The following is a 13,717-nucleotide window of genomic DNA, read 5'->3' on the forward strand; positions in this document are numbered from 1 at the left end:
CACACACACACACACAGACACACACGTACCTGACCACACACACGAAGACAATTTAGAGCAAAAGAAAAAAAAAAGATACACGAAATTCTAATTATTAAAAGAACCAGGCGGAGGGGGAGAGGGGGAGGGGAAGAGGGGAGGGGGGGGGGAGTAAGTTCCATCCCAATGACGAGAACTTTTGACCTGAAAGTAAAAGCGTTCGTGCGTAAAATCGTAAGTAAAAAAAAAGGGAACGAAAAATAAAGAAAAAAAAACAAAATGAATAATAACGACGACCCAGATGCTGAACAAGAAAGTGGAAAGTCGGTTACAAAGAAATACAAGAAGACGAAGTAGAACAGAAAGCAGAGGAAAAGAATGAAGATGAAGAACAAGAAGAAAAGGAAAACATGAACGAAAGCAGAACAAGAACAACAAAAATAAACAAGAGAAAGAAAAATAAGAAAAAACAAGAACTATAAAAATAAACAGAAAGAAAAAGAAGAAAAAACAGGAACAAAATTAACAACTGAAAAAAAAGGAAAAAACAAGAACAAAAATAAACAAAAGAAAACAAAACAAGAAAAGCAAAAAATAAACAAGAAAAAGAAAAAGAAGAAAAATAAGAACAAAAATAAACAACAAAGAAAAAGAAGAAAAAAACAAGACCAACAAAAATAAACAACAAAGAAAAATAAGAAAAAAACAAGAACAACGAAAATAAACAAGAGAAAGAAAAATAAGAAAAAAAACAAGAACAAAAATAAACAAGAGAAAGAAAAATAAGAAAAAAACAAGAACAAAAATAAACAACAGAAAGAAAAAGAAGAAAAAACAAGAATAACAAAAATCAACAAAGAAAAAGACGAAAAAAACAAGAACAACAAAAATAAACAACAGAAAGAAAAAGAAAGAAAACAAGAACAAAAATAAACAACAGAAAGAAAAAGAAGAAAAAAACAGGAACAACAAAAATAAACAACAGAAAAAAAACAAGAACAACAACAAGGAGAAAAAGCTTAAGAGTAGAAGAAAAAAAATACAATGAAGAAGCAAGAAGAGAAAAATAATGACTGATAATAATGATGAAGATAATGATGATGATAAAGAAAAACAAGATGCAAAACAAGGAAAACAACATCACCACCAACTCTCTCAAAACAAGGAAACACAAACAATCTAAAAAAAAAGGTAAACAAAAAAGAGGAAAACGAAAACAAGAAAAATGAAAATAAAAACACGCAAACAACAAGGCAAGGAATATAATAAAGAAGAAACATGAAGTAAAAGATAACGACTAATAATGAACGATAACGATGATGCTAATGATGCTGATGATGAAGGAAAACAAGCTGATGAATAATGGAAGCGGGAAAATAGAAGAGAAGAGAAGATAGGGAAAGGGAAGGGAAGAGAAAACACACCTGCCACTATTACTCTTTGGCTCACCTGGACAAATGACAATCGAAAGGAAGAGGAAGAGGAAGAGGCCGTGGCGAAGGGGTACTCTCATCTTGGCGGGCAGCAAGAGGAACCCGCGCTGGAACCCTCTCTCACGACGTGGTGGTGGTGGTGGTGGTTGTGATGGTGCCTTGAAGATCACCTCGTCATTCTGTGTGAAAAAGAGCGAAAGTAATGTTAGTGATAATGACGATGATGATGGTGATAATAATAATAATAATAATAATAATAATAATAATGATAATAATAATAATAATAATAATAATAATAATGATAGGAAGAAGAAAATAATGAAGAAAAAGATGAGAATCAACAATAATAAGAGCTAGTTCTTTTTTTCTTCTTTCCTTTTCTACAACTACTACTATTACTACTACTACTACTACTACTACTACTACTACTGCTGCTGCTGCTACTACTACTACTACTACTATAAAAATACTATTACTACTACTACTACTATAAAAATACTATTACTACTACTACTACTACTACTACTACGGTACTACTACGGTGGTACTACTACTACTTATACAACTACTATGGTACTACTACTACTACTACTACTACTACTACTACTACTACTACTACTACTACTACTTCTACTTCTACTACCCCTAATAATAAAACACGACAATTGATCCATAAATTTAGACAGATGAAAGAACTGACAAGGAGGAGTAGGAGGAGGAGGAGGAGAATAAGGAAAGGAAGGAGAAAGAGGAGGAGGAGGAGGCAGCAGTACTACCCGCATGACCTTACAATCACGGTCACGCAATTTAGCAATAAGAGGATCGAAAACCCTTCCATTAGTGCCATAAAGGATCTCAAACGACTTATAATGCGAGGGAGGGTTTTCCGTGCCCATAAAAGCGATGCAGAGAGAGAGAGAGAGAGAGAGAGAGAGAGAGAGAGAGAGAGAGAGAGAGATGCAGAAATTGTGAAAGAAGCAAAAAGGGACGAGAGGAAAAATAGAAGAAAACAATAAAGATAAGATACAGAATTAAGTGGAAGGGATAAAATGAAAAAAAAGAAGACGCAAGAATGGTGGAAGAAGCAAAGGGAAGGGTAAAGAAGAAAGCAATACAGATAAGAGATGACAGATAGAGGAGTGAAGAATGAATAAAGAAGCTAGAAAGAAAAGGTATACTGGAATAAAGGAAGAAGCAAAGGGGAAGAGGAGTGAACAGAAATGAAAAAGAGTCAAGGCAAGGGCGGCTGACTGGATGACTCGCTCGCTGGCTGGACAAGACGGGACAACACAAGCCTGACAGTGAACGCTTCCATAATAGTACATCTCGATCCAGGGAGGGAGGGAGTCGGGGGTTCCAAGGGGGTCAGGGCGTCAGTGTTGCTCCACCCTCCACAGAGTCAACAAGTCTGCCCCTCTGCCCCTGATGATCGTGTGATACCCCCACCCACCCCTCTCTTATCTTTTTGCCTTGTTTGGGGATTGTGTGTGTGTGTGTGTGTGTGTGTGTGTGTGTGTGTGTGTGTGTTTGAGTGACAGAGGGATTTTGCGTGGCTTATATGTTGGGTGTATGTGTGACCTTATATATGTCAAGTAGGGTCAGGTCTATACGTATGAGGAATGCAGCGTTCTCAACCTCCCCGAGCTTGTTCATGCCTCTTTCTTTGGGTAACCGAGGGATTAATCCTTGATGGGGAAGGAAATTGCACCGCCTCCCCTTATAAAAACGTATCCTCGCTAAAAACAAAATATATAAAAAAGTAGCTAGAGGTTGGGGTCGTGGAGCGAGCCTCGACCCCGTATGGAGATATTAGATTGTTTTATATTTAGATTGAAAGGATTTTAAGTATATATCGAGTGCTGTTTTCTTTCTATTATTTCTTTTTCTTATTTTAGTTATTTGTTCCTATGTTTTCCATCTTTCGTTTCGTCTTTTCTTCAAGCTGTATTCCTTTTTTGGTAGAGGTGTATGAATGAATGAACACACACACACACACACACACACACACACACACACACACTTGCACGCGCCGCTCAAGAGGGTAGAATGAAGCGAGATTGAAGGGCTAAATGGTGTTTTGTGGGAGTGTGGTCACACACACACACACACACACACACACACACACACAGGCAACAGACGAGTTGATGGAGATAAAGCTCCTAAACCAGGTTCTTTATGGATCGTTTGATTGCAAAACAAACACTCGTACATCACAGAGAGAGAGAGAGAGAGAGAGAGAGAGAGAGAGAGAGAGAGAGAGAGAGAGAGAGAGAGAGAGAGTAAAGGGGGTGGGGGGATTCGACCTCTGTGACCCGTCCTTTGCCTGTCAGTCAGTCAGTCAACAAACATGTCAGTCATTCAATCTTCCACCTGAGTAACCAGCCAACTAAACAGACTAACAGACAGCCATTCAAACAGAAACACAAACTAGAATGATACACAGGCACACAGACAGATAGCCAACAGACGAACACACAGGCAAACACACAGACACAGACAGACAGACAGATAAAGACATACAGAAAGTCAGCTATCTCCCCCTTCCTCCACCCACCCACAACCAAACCTTCACCCATCCAGCCGGTCAGCCATACAGTCAGCCTGTCAACCATACTCAGCCAGTCAATCACTCATACATTTTCATACACTCAACCATACACCATACAGCCAGTTAATAAGCCATACAGTCAGCCTTACACCTCTAAGCAGCCATTTAGCCAGTCAGCCATAGTCACCAGTCAGTTAATCAGCCATACAGCTCCATACAGTCAGTCTTACACCCCTAAACAGCCATCCGGTCAGTCATCCATACATATAGCCAGTCAGTTAGTCAGCCATAAAGCTCTATACAGTCAGTCTTACACTCCTGAACAGCCATCCAGTCAGTCAGCCATATTTAGCCAGTCAGTTAGCCGTAAAGCTTCACATGTTCAACCATACATCCCGACAACAGCCATACAATCAGCCATATGCCAGCCACAGACAGCCCGACACGCCGCGCGCCAGCTGCTGCCCTGCTCATATTTCAGCATACTTATGTAAATAATAGAAGGGGGACCGGCGAAGAGGGCGTGGGTGTGGGTGCGTGGGTGTGGGTGTCACCTCCTCGCAGCCCCGCTTGTGAATCACCGCCGCGAGAGAGGAGGAGGAGGAAGGCATGAGATCTGTTTACGAAGTGATTCTAGGATTGTAGAAATAGGGTGAGGATGAGGACGAAGAGGAGGATGGGGAGGATGAGGAAGAGGAGTAGGAGGAAGAGGATGATAAGCACAAACATAAAGAGGTCAGGAAGATGAGAAAGTAAAGGAAAACAAGGGAAATGAAAAAAGAGAGAAGTACAGGAAGATGGAGGGAAAATGAGGAGAGAGAGAAACGAAGGAAAGAAAACAGGAAAGAAAAAAAAAATGAAAGACAAAAGAGAGAAGAGGGAGGAAAAATAAAAAGGAAGGAAATAAAAGGAGAGAAAGGAAGAAGTGAAGAAACGAGAGATACGACAAAATGGAAGATAGAAAAATGAGAAAAAGGAAGAAGGAGAGAGAGAGAGAGAGAGAGAGAGAGAGAGAGAGAGAGAGAGAGAGAGAGAGAGAGAGAGAACAATAAAAAACGATTGAGAAACAGGACAAAAAAAAAACAGAAGGAAGTGAGGAAACGAAATAAAATAAAAATACGAGCGGAAAAACGATGAAAAAGAGAAAGTAGAGAAAACAGGAAGACGGAAAGGAAGAGGAAGAGGAAGGATAATAAGGATGCATGAAAGAAGCTGATTCAGGACTCCCCAGGAAGGAAGTCAGTCAGGCAATCCTTGGCAAAACACACTCCTACACTCTTATACCAAAAAAGTCCTTAACCTATGCGGGATCATGACTTAAGGATATTCACCGAGACCTTAATCATCATCATCTTTATCATCATTATAATCATCATCTTCGGTCAGCTGATCAAAAGCACGATTCATTTTTTCTCTCTCTCTGTCTATCTATCTATCTTATGTTAATGTACTCCATCTTACTCCAGCAAAGGTTCTTACTAACTTGGGTTCATATTATCTAACACTTCGGGACTTACACCTACGTTTGACAAGGCTTTCATTGAGGTTGTGGGTGTTTCCATGGGTAGCACTTATTGTAGTTTTATGGCCCTGGTGGTAGACTTACAAAGCTTCTGTACTATGAACGTGAACAAAACACTCATGAGAAAGCGATTATTCTCCTTTTCGGCCTTTGGATATAGTTGATGTAAGAGCTAAGAATACCGACCTGGTTTGACAAGAAATCTGTATCATGAACGTGAAAACACACTCATGCGAACGCGATCAATCCATTTTTCGGCCTTTGTAAATAGTTCATGTGAGAGTAGGAAGCGTCTGAGGATACCGACCACAGTGTTCCATCATTTCGCTCAACCAGACAAACTATTTATTTATCAAGACATTTGGGGACATCACAGCATGACCCAGTTGTTAGCATATAAATACGAGATCCGGGAAGAGTACACTATTCTCAGCATTACATAATATTTATATGAGAAGCAGATGGGCGGCTGAAGCATGTGTGGACGGTGATAGTGGTGGTGGAGAGGGGTAAGGAGAAGTGAGTTTTTTGTTTTGCTATAAGGAATGAGGAGGAGGGTTAAGGAGTGGGGAAGGAGCGTGAGGGGAAGGGTGAGAAAGGAGGTGGGAAAATGGAGGAGTGGAAGGAGAGAAGGGAGGAGGAGGAAAGGCAAGGGAAGAGAAATGGAAAGGAAACGAAGGGATCGCAAAAAAAGGAAAGAACGAAACTGAAGGGAAGGGAACAAAGAGAAAGGGTGCGGATGGAAAGGCAAGAGGTGGGAACAGATAAAGAAGGGCAGGACTAAAAAGAAACAAGACCAGTGCTTATCAACCCCCCTAAAGCTTTAATGTAGCCAATTTTTAACCAAAGAAATCTGTTAGTTCTCTTTTGTTATCAGCATGTATTAGTTGTATTAGTATGTATAAGTATGAATAGTTGAAGATATACGTTGTTTTGGAATCATCATGTTTTATTTTCAGTAGACATGTATGTTCTGAGGAGTTGAAGTCGAAGTCGTAACCTTAAAATTTCCTGGAGTCGAAGTCGGAGTCATAACCTTAAAATTTCCTGGAGTCGAAGTCGGAGTCGTAACCTTAAAATTTCCTGAAGTCGAAGTCGGAGTCGTAACCTTAACATTTCCTGAAGTCGAAGTCGGAGTCGTGACCTTAAAATTTTCTGGAGTCGAAGTCGGAGTCGTAACCTTAAACGAAGTCGGAGTCGTAACCTTAAAATTTCCTGGAGTCGAAGTCGGAGTCGTAACCTTAAAATTTCCTGGAGTCGGAGTCGTAACCTTAAAATTGAATGGAGTCGGAGTCGTAACCTTAAAATTGAATGGAGTCGGAGTCGTAACCTTAAAATTGAATGGAGTCGGAGTCGTAACCTTAAAATTGAATGGAGTCGGAGTCGTAACCTTAAAATTTCCTGGAGTCGGAGTCGTAACCTTAAAATTTCCTGGAGTCGGAGTCGTAACCTTAAAATTTACTGGAGTCGGAGTCAGAATCGTAACCTTAAAAGTTCCTGGAGTCGGAGTCGTAACCTTAAAAGTTCCTGGAATCGGAGTCGGAGTCGTAACCTTAAAATTTCCTGAAGTCTGAGTCGGAGGCGATTTTTTTTTTTTTTTTTTTTTTTTTTTTTTTTTTATATACAAGGCTCCACACCCCTGCTTCCTACCTCCTCCCTCACCCCCTTCCTCCTCTTCCTTTCTGAGGTGAGAGGTGACAGCAAGCGGTTGGCAGTCACCCAGTCTCTGCCTAGCCAGCAATAACAAGTCCTTAGGCAGCAAAGAGAGCAGGAGCAGCACTATCACAATTAGAAGCATCAGCACCAGCAGCGGCAGCACCCTCTTCTAGTCTCTCTCTCTCTCTCATGTGTGTGTGTGTGTGTGATATAACCCGTCCTCTAATGAATAAAGATAAATTAATAATGAAGAGAGAGAGAGAGAGAGAGAGAGAGAGAGAGAGAGAGAGAGAGAGAGAGAGAGAGAGAGAGAGAGAGAGAGAGGAAAAGGCAGAAAAAAGGAGAAAAAAATGGTGGCTACAGATATGAAGTTAATAATAAAAACAGAAAATAAAGAAAGAAACGAAAAAAAATAAGAACAAAAAAATGAGGGAGAAAGGAAGAAAAAGAAAAAAAAAAATAGCAGCTACTAATATAAATCTTTACTCTGTCAACATTTCACATTTTTTCATACCTCAACTCCAAAAATTAAATAAATAAGTACATAAATAAATAAATAAATAAAACATACCAGTGACCATACCCTCTTCTCTTCACAAGGTAGACAAATTAAAGGATGCGTACAAATTGGAGACCATACACTCCCCAATCTCACGCCTACACCCCCGCAAGAGGAAGCACAGACAGACCATGATGCCAACACATTATTATTGGCCCACTTGAGGCGCCCACCCACCCAAAGTGCCACAGCAGCTTGGTGAGGCACGGCTGTCAGCGCCACGCCCACGGAAATGGTGGCATGAGGGGAGGGAGGAAGGAAGGAAGCAATGAAGGACGGAAGGAGGGATAGATGGATGGATGGATTGATGGATGAAAGGAAGGAAGGAGGGAAGAAAGAAGGAAGGAAGGAAGGATGGATGAAAAGAAGGAAGGAAGGATGAAAAGGAAGGAATGATGGATGAAAAGAAGGAAGGAAGAAAGAAAGGAAGGAATGATGGATGAAAAGAAGGAAGGAAGAAAGAAAGGAAGGAAGGATGGATGAAAGGAAGGCTGAAAGGAAGGAAGGAGGGAAGAAGGAAGGAAGGATGGATGAAAAGAAGAAAGGAAGGAAGGAAGGAAAGATGAATGAAAGGAAGGAAGGAGGGAAGAAGGAAGGAAGAATGGATGAAAGGAAGAAAGGACGGATGGATGAAAGGAGGGCTGAAAGGAAGGAAGAAGGAAGGAAATAAGAATGGATGAAAAGAAGAAAGGAAGGAAGGATGGATGAAAGGAGGGAGGGAAAGAAGGATGGATGAAAGGATGAAAGGAAGGAAGGAAAGAAGGATAAAAGGCACTACTAAAACCCGGGTATTATTTTTTTATTTGCAGTAATGCATAAATACTATGAGAAAACCGCTAGAAGAAAAAAAAATAAGAGGTAGACACACCCAAGTCAAGTACAATGGCAGCTGAGACTTAAGCATCTTTCCCATAACAAATTAGAGCTAGGAAAGTTAAGATGGAAGGTGACAAGCATTACTACCTTAAGAAAACAGTTAAGAGCAGAATAAAGGACAAAATAAAATGGTCAGCCACACTCAAGACAACTGGGATGACGTAATAAAAATATCTTTCTCAAAACAAATGGAAGCAAGGAGGCTGCCAAGCATAACTACGTAAGAAAACCGTCAAGGGCTAAATAAAAGACGAAGCAACAGAGCAAGAAACACCCCAAAACAGCAAACATCTTTCTCAAAACAAATAAAATCGGGCTAGGAAGGTTGACATAGAGGGTGACAAAGATAACTACACAAGATACCCGCCAACAGCCGAATAAATGGGAAAATATGAAAGTCAGTCACACCCATGACAATTAGAATGGCAGGTGAAAAATAAGTGTTTTCCACAAACCAAATGAAAAACTAGGAAGGTCAAGATGGGTGCTAGTAAAAGGAGTGCCACGTGTAAGCTAACAAGCCAAGAGGTAGGTTACAGGAAGTGGAATATAGTGCCAAGAGATATTGAGGCAGAGGGGACCGTGTTAATATGGTGCTAGATGTGTGTGTAGGTGGAGTGCCAACTTTAACATTTACCTGGTGTGGCAACAAGATAGAGCCATGATTAAAGAGGTGTTGATTATCACCTTTGGCAGATATTATTGGCATCATTATCACCACTATCATCACTTTCGTTTTTATTGTAGTGAAAATGACAGCAACCAAATAACGGAAAACGAATATAGGAAGCAGATGGCTGATGTCAGGATGTAAATCACGTACGTGTATGAGAGCACACACACACACCTCATAAAGATTAGGGACAGCACTGGGGCAACGAACCGAAGAATGGATGCGATTCATAAAGTAAACACGAGTTGGTAACACTAGCGAATGAATGGAGAGAGAGAGAGAGAGAGAGAGAGAGAGAGAGAGAGAGAGAGAGAGAGAGAGAGAGAGAGAGAGAGAGAGAGAGAGAGAGAGAGAGAGAGAGAGAGAGAGAGATGCAGAGTTTGAGATGCTAACCTAGAAAAAAAATCAAACCTTAATCCTTTTTCTCTTCCACTCAAAAACATGACATCCAGATTTTAACCCCACACACAGTCGTTATAAGGTTCAACAAATCACTACAACAAAGACCTATTCGTAAGTTACAAAGGGGAGGAACACGTTATATCACTACTTTTTCAACCTTTTGTGAGTAGGAGTACAGACAGACAGAGCTTGGCGTGTGTGTAGGCGTGATACGTTCCTTGTATGGACTCATTGAATCTCTACACACCACTGTTGTTCTTCTGTTCAATATTATTAGGTTCTGGTGAGTCCTTTAGGTAGAGAATACGAGGAAAAGGTGGATGGGAAACGTGGAAATAAGGAGGGCGAGAGTGGAGTGAAAGCAACGGAGTGGAATGACTTAAGAAGGACGGAGTGCTCGAAGGGAGTGGGTGGAAGGAAAGAGTTAGAAAAATAAGGGAGTGAGAGGAATGAAAGAAAGCTAGTAAAACGAGAGGGGGAAGGAGAAATGACTATAAATGAGAGGTGGAAGAAAGGGGATGGAGGGAGAGGAATGAAAGAAATGGAGTAGATTGAGAGGGGGAGAGTGGAATGACTATGAGAGTGGGTGGAAAGGAACGGGAGTTAGAGGAATGAAAGGGAATGGAATGACGAAAGAAAAGGATGGAAAGAAAGGGAGTGGCATGGGAGTGGAATGACAGATGGTGGGTGGAATGACCAAGAAAGTGTGCGTGGAAAGAAAGGGAGGAATGAGAGGGAGTGGATGGAATGACAAGAGGGTGCATGTGTGGGTGGAATAGATGTACTTAGGTTAAGGATGAAGGGGAACAAACACACACACACACACACACACACACACGAAAGGAGGACTGTCAAAAATACTGAGAGAGAGAGAGAGAGAGAGAGAGAGAGAGAGAGAGAGAGAGAGAGAGAGAGAGAGAGAGAGAGAGAGAGAGAGAGAGAGAGAGAGAGAGAGAGAGAGAGAGAGAGAGAGAGAGAGAGAGAGAGAGAGAGAGAGAGAGAGAGAGAGAGAGAGAGAGAGAAGGAAAGAATGAGGAAAATGAGAGAGAGAGAGAGAGAGAGAGAGAGAGAGAGAGAGAGAGAGAGAGAATGAAAGAATTAGAAAAATGAGAAAAAAAAAGACAGGGGAGAGAGAGAGAGAGAGAGAGAGAGAGAGAGAGAGAGAGAGAGAGAGAGAGAGAGAGAGAGAGACTTTGGTACTAAGACAAAATTCGTCTCACATGGGTATCTTAGCGGAAACCAGGCACTGTGTCACTTATTTCTGGCCCCCTGGTGGTGATCTGGGGGGCAGTAATCCTAAGGGCGGTGTGGCACTCTCGGCGTGGCACTGGGCACTACCACCAGCACAGTACGGGAGGGAGGACGAGCGGCAACACACCCTACCCCAGCCACTGCCGAATGCACACTGCCTCTCTGCCCCCATCGTTGCCACTTACCAATGCCATCGTCACCTCCTAAGGGCGGACTTCGTTATTATGCGGTTATGTCGTTCATCTTATCACTACTGCATCTTAATTTTGAGAATATACAGCGCTAGTACTAGAAGGAAGGTTGAGGAATGAAAGGTTTTACAGGGCCGCTGCTTTTGTTACGTGCGAGATTGTCACGCGATGAGGTTATTGTGCTCTAGTTACGAGTTATGTTTTCGTGGTTCTAATTAATTTCAAAAAGCTCCTCAGTAGTAAGCTTTTATCTCTGTGCATTGCCCTAAACACACAGAAGGCTAACTACTTACACCTGGAGATTTCAACACCCCGCAGAAAATACAGCGATGTGATAGGTAGTTATCTGATAATTTGGACCTAATACACATCTCAGTAACGCTCGTTCAATGACTCATCGCGTTTTATTTATCTGAGGAGGAAAAAGCTAAATACAATGTGGATTATAATAAGGGGTGTTTCGAAGTGCCTTGGTCTGGTAACACTGACAGGTGGGAGGAGAGGTCTACGGAAATGTCTGGATTTCCTACAGATTTTTCAGGTTATGCAGAAAAATCTGCACAGAGAGAGAGAATAAAATGTTAGCCAGCTCCTCTACTTTCATAATCTTAGTTCATTCATACAGAACTTAATTACTTGGTATGAAGGCTATGTATAGTAGGTTTGTCTTAATTCTAATATATGTACGTGTTTGATAGAAGCATATACCTAGCTGTTAGTAGTTAGTTAGGTATACCTGTTTATGTTTTGTTCATACTCTTCATACTATACACACCGTTTTTAAGAGTTATGTAGATTTATGACCAACAGAAATCTTGAATCTCGGGATACTTTACCTGCAAAACTACAGATATTAAAGGACCGGCACCTGGCAACACTGGGGGAGGGTTTGAGAGCGAGCAAGCAATCCTCAATGAAGAATCCCAACAATTTTCAATCCTGGGCCGCTTCTATTGCCAGAGGGTTGAAATTTTGGCAGTCGAGACCTCTGAACCGCCGTCACAGAGCTCTAAACCCCTCAAATAAGTCCACAAGACGCTCATACAACCTCAGCTGAAAGTTATCATGCGGCGGGGTTGGGCCTTCCATTCAGACACCCACGAGAGTACTAATCGGTTTTAATATGAATATCCAGCATTCCTCGCCTCCTTCTTCCCTGCAGGTGTATAAGAACAAACTAATAATGATAATACTGCCTCGTGGGAATTGTTTCATCTGTTGTATGCTCGCAGGGAGGGATAAATGCGAGCGGATTTGAGGGAGAGAGGGAGAGGGAAGGAGAGAACCCGCAGTCTAGCCCCATGCCAGACGTACAACAACTTTCCCTAGCAATGACAGCTTGAAGAGTGCATTGTTTTCCTTGCACTACTCTCTCTCTCTCTCTCTCTCTGCCATTTTGATGTTTTTCGCTTATAGTTTTATTTCATTCCTAAGATCCATTTCCATATGAGACTCCTTGTAATGTAATACGAGGGATAAATTTGGCTTATAGTATATGTTTGAGGGTGAGATAAAAAAAGCCAATTGGAAACGAAGTACAAAGGGAAGTGATAGATGAAATGGGTGAGTTATAAGAGAGTGTGAGAGAGAATTTACGTAGATAAAGGAAGAGCAGAGAAATGGGAAAAGAAAGGATGGAAGAAAGAGTGAAAGTGGGGCCGCATAACCATTCTTCCCACGCCTTGGTCTGTGTGTGTGTGTGTGTATGTGTGTGTGTGTGTGTGTGTGTGTGTGTGCCCTTTCCCTCCTTCCCTCCCTCCTCCCCCCTTTTCCTTCCCCTAGCTGCCACGCCCTCTCGGCACCCCTACACACACACACACACACACACACACACACACACACACTTTTCAGCCATTGTGCCTACTATACTACTACTACTATTACTACTTCTACTACAACTATATTACTATTACTACTTCGAGGCAAGAAAAATAAATAAATATATAAATGACGTAAAATCTCATGGGAAGTGACATTACGAAGAGATTATTTCGGGACCATGATGCGTTGATGAGAGAGAGAGAGAGAGAGAGAGAGAGAGAGAGAGAGAGAGAGAGAGAGAGAGAGAGAGAGAGAGGCGCGTCTTTCATCAACAGGCTGCACTTCTATAAATACAAAAAACAAGGACAATATAAGTACAGCAAACGGACCTAGAGCATTGTATAGATAAGGAACCTTGAGTGTTGTTCTAAAAGTGATAAATAAAGAGGTCATTTCCTGTCTGAGAAAAGAAATAAAAAAAAAGTGTCCGTGTTGGCCCAAAATCCATTTCCAACTATATTTAAAAGACGTTTCGTAAGGGGGGGGGGGCGTTCCTCACACACAAACCCCTCTTGGGGAACATAATATTTTCATTAACACATATTTTCAACTTCATTTTACAGCTCGCTTATTAGGAACACATGGCGCACTTCTTTCTACCGAGGGGAGGGATATGGTACAATCAAGGAGGAGAGTGGAGGAGAGTAGGAAAGGAGGGATGAGAGAGAGAAGGCTGAGAGGAAAGAGAGGATCGAGGAGGGAGGGGAAAAAGGGAGGGACAGCTAGGAGGAGGCTCGAGAAGGAAAACAGAGAGAAGTAAATAGGAAGAAGGTTGAGACAGGAAGAGAAGAAAGAAGAGAAAGAGG

General features: G+C 41.5%; 1 protein-coding gene across 7 annotated transcripts in view; it reads right to left on the reverse strand.

Annotated features, from left to right (window-relative positions):
- The window catches only part of LOC127008567 (laminin subunit beta-1-like), a 49,990-nt gene extending 38,918 nt beyond the window's left edge, over positions 1-11,072 (reverse strand). For 4 of the 7 annotated variants that reach the window (XM_050880766.1, XM_050880767.1, XM_050880765.1 and 1 more), the window contains exons 1-2: positions 10,869-11,072; positions 1,429-1,591 (exon numbers count right to left, since the gene is read on the reverse strand). In XM_050880766.1, coding sequence (XP_050736723.1) covers positions 1,429-1,492 — 64 coding nt within the window. In that variant the 5' untranslated portion in view covers positions 1,493-1,591; positions 10,869-11,072. The remainder of the gene's footprint in view (positions 1-1,428; positions 1,592-10,868) is intronic. The other 3 variants (XM_050880769.1, XM_050880768.1, XM_050880770.1) reach the window with 2 other exon arrangements.
- Between the last annotated feature and the right edge of the window lie 2,645 nt (positions 11,073-13,717).

The sequence above is a fragment of the Eriocheir sinensis genome, chromosome 38, assembly GCF_024679095.1.
Source record: "Eriocheir sinensis breed Jianghai 21 chromosome 38, ASM2467909v1, whole genome shotgun sequence".
NCBI lineage: Eukaryota > Metazoa > Arthropoda > Malacostraca > Decapoda > Varunidae > Eriocheir > Eriocheir sinensis.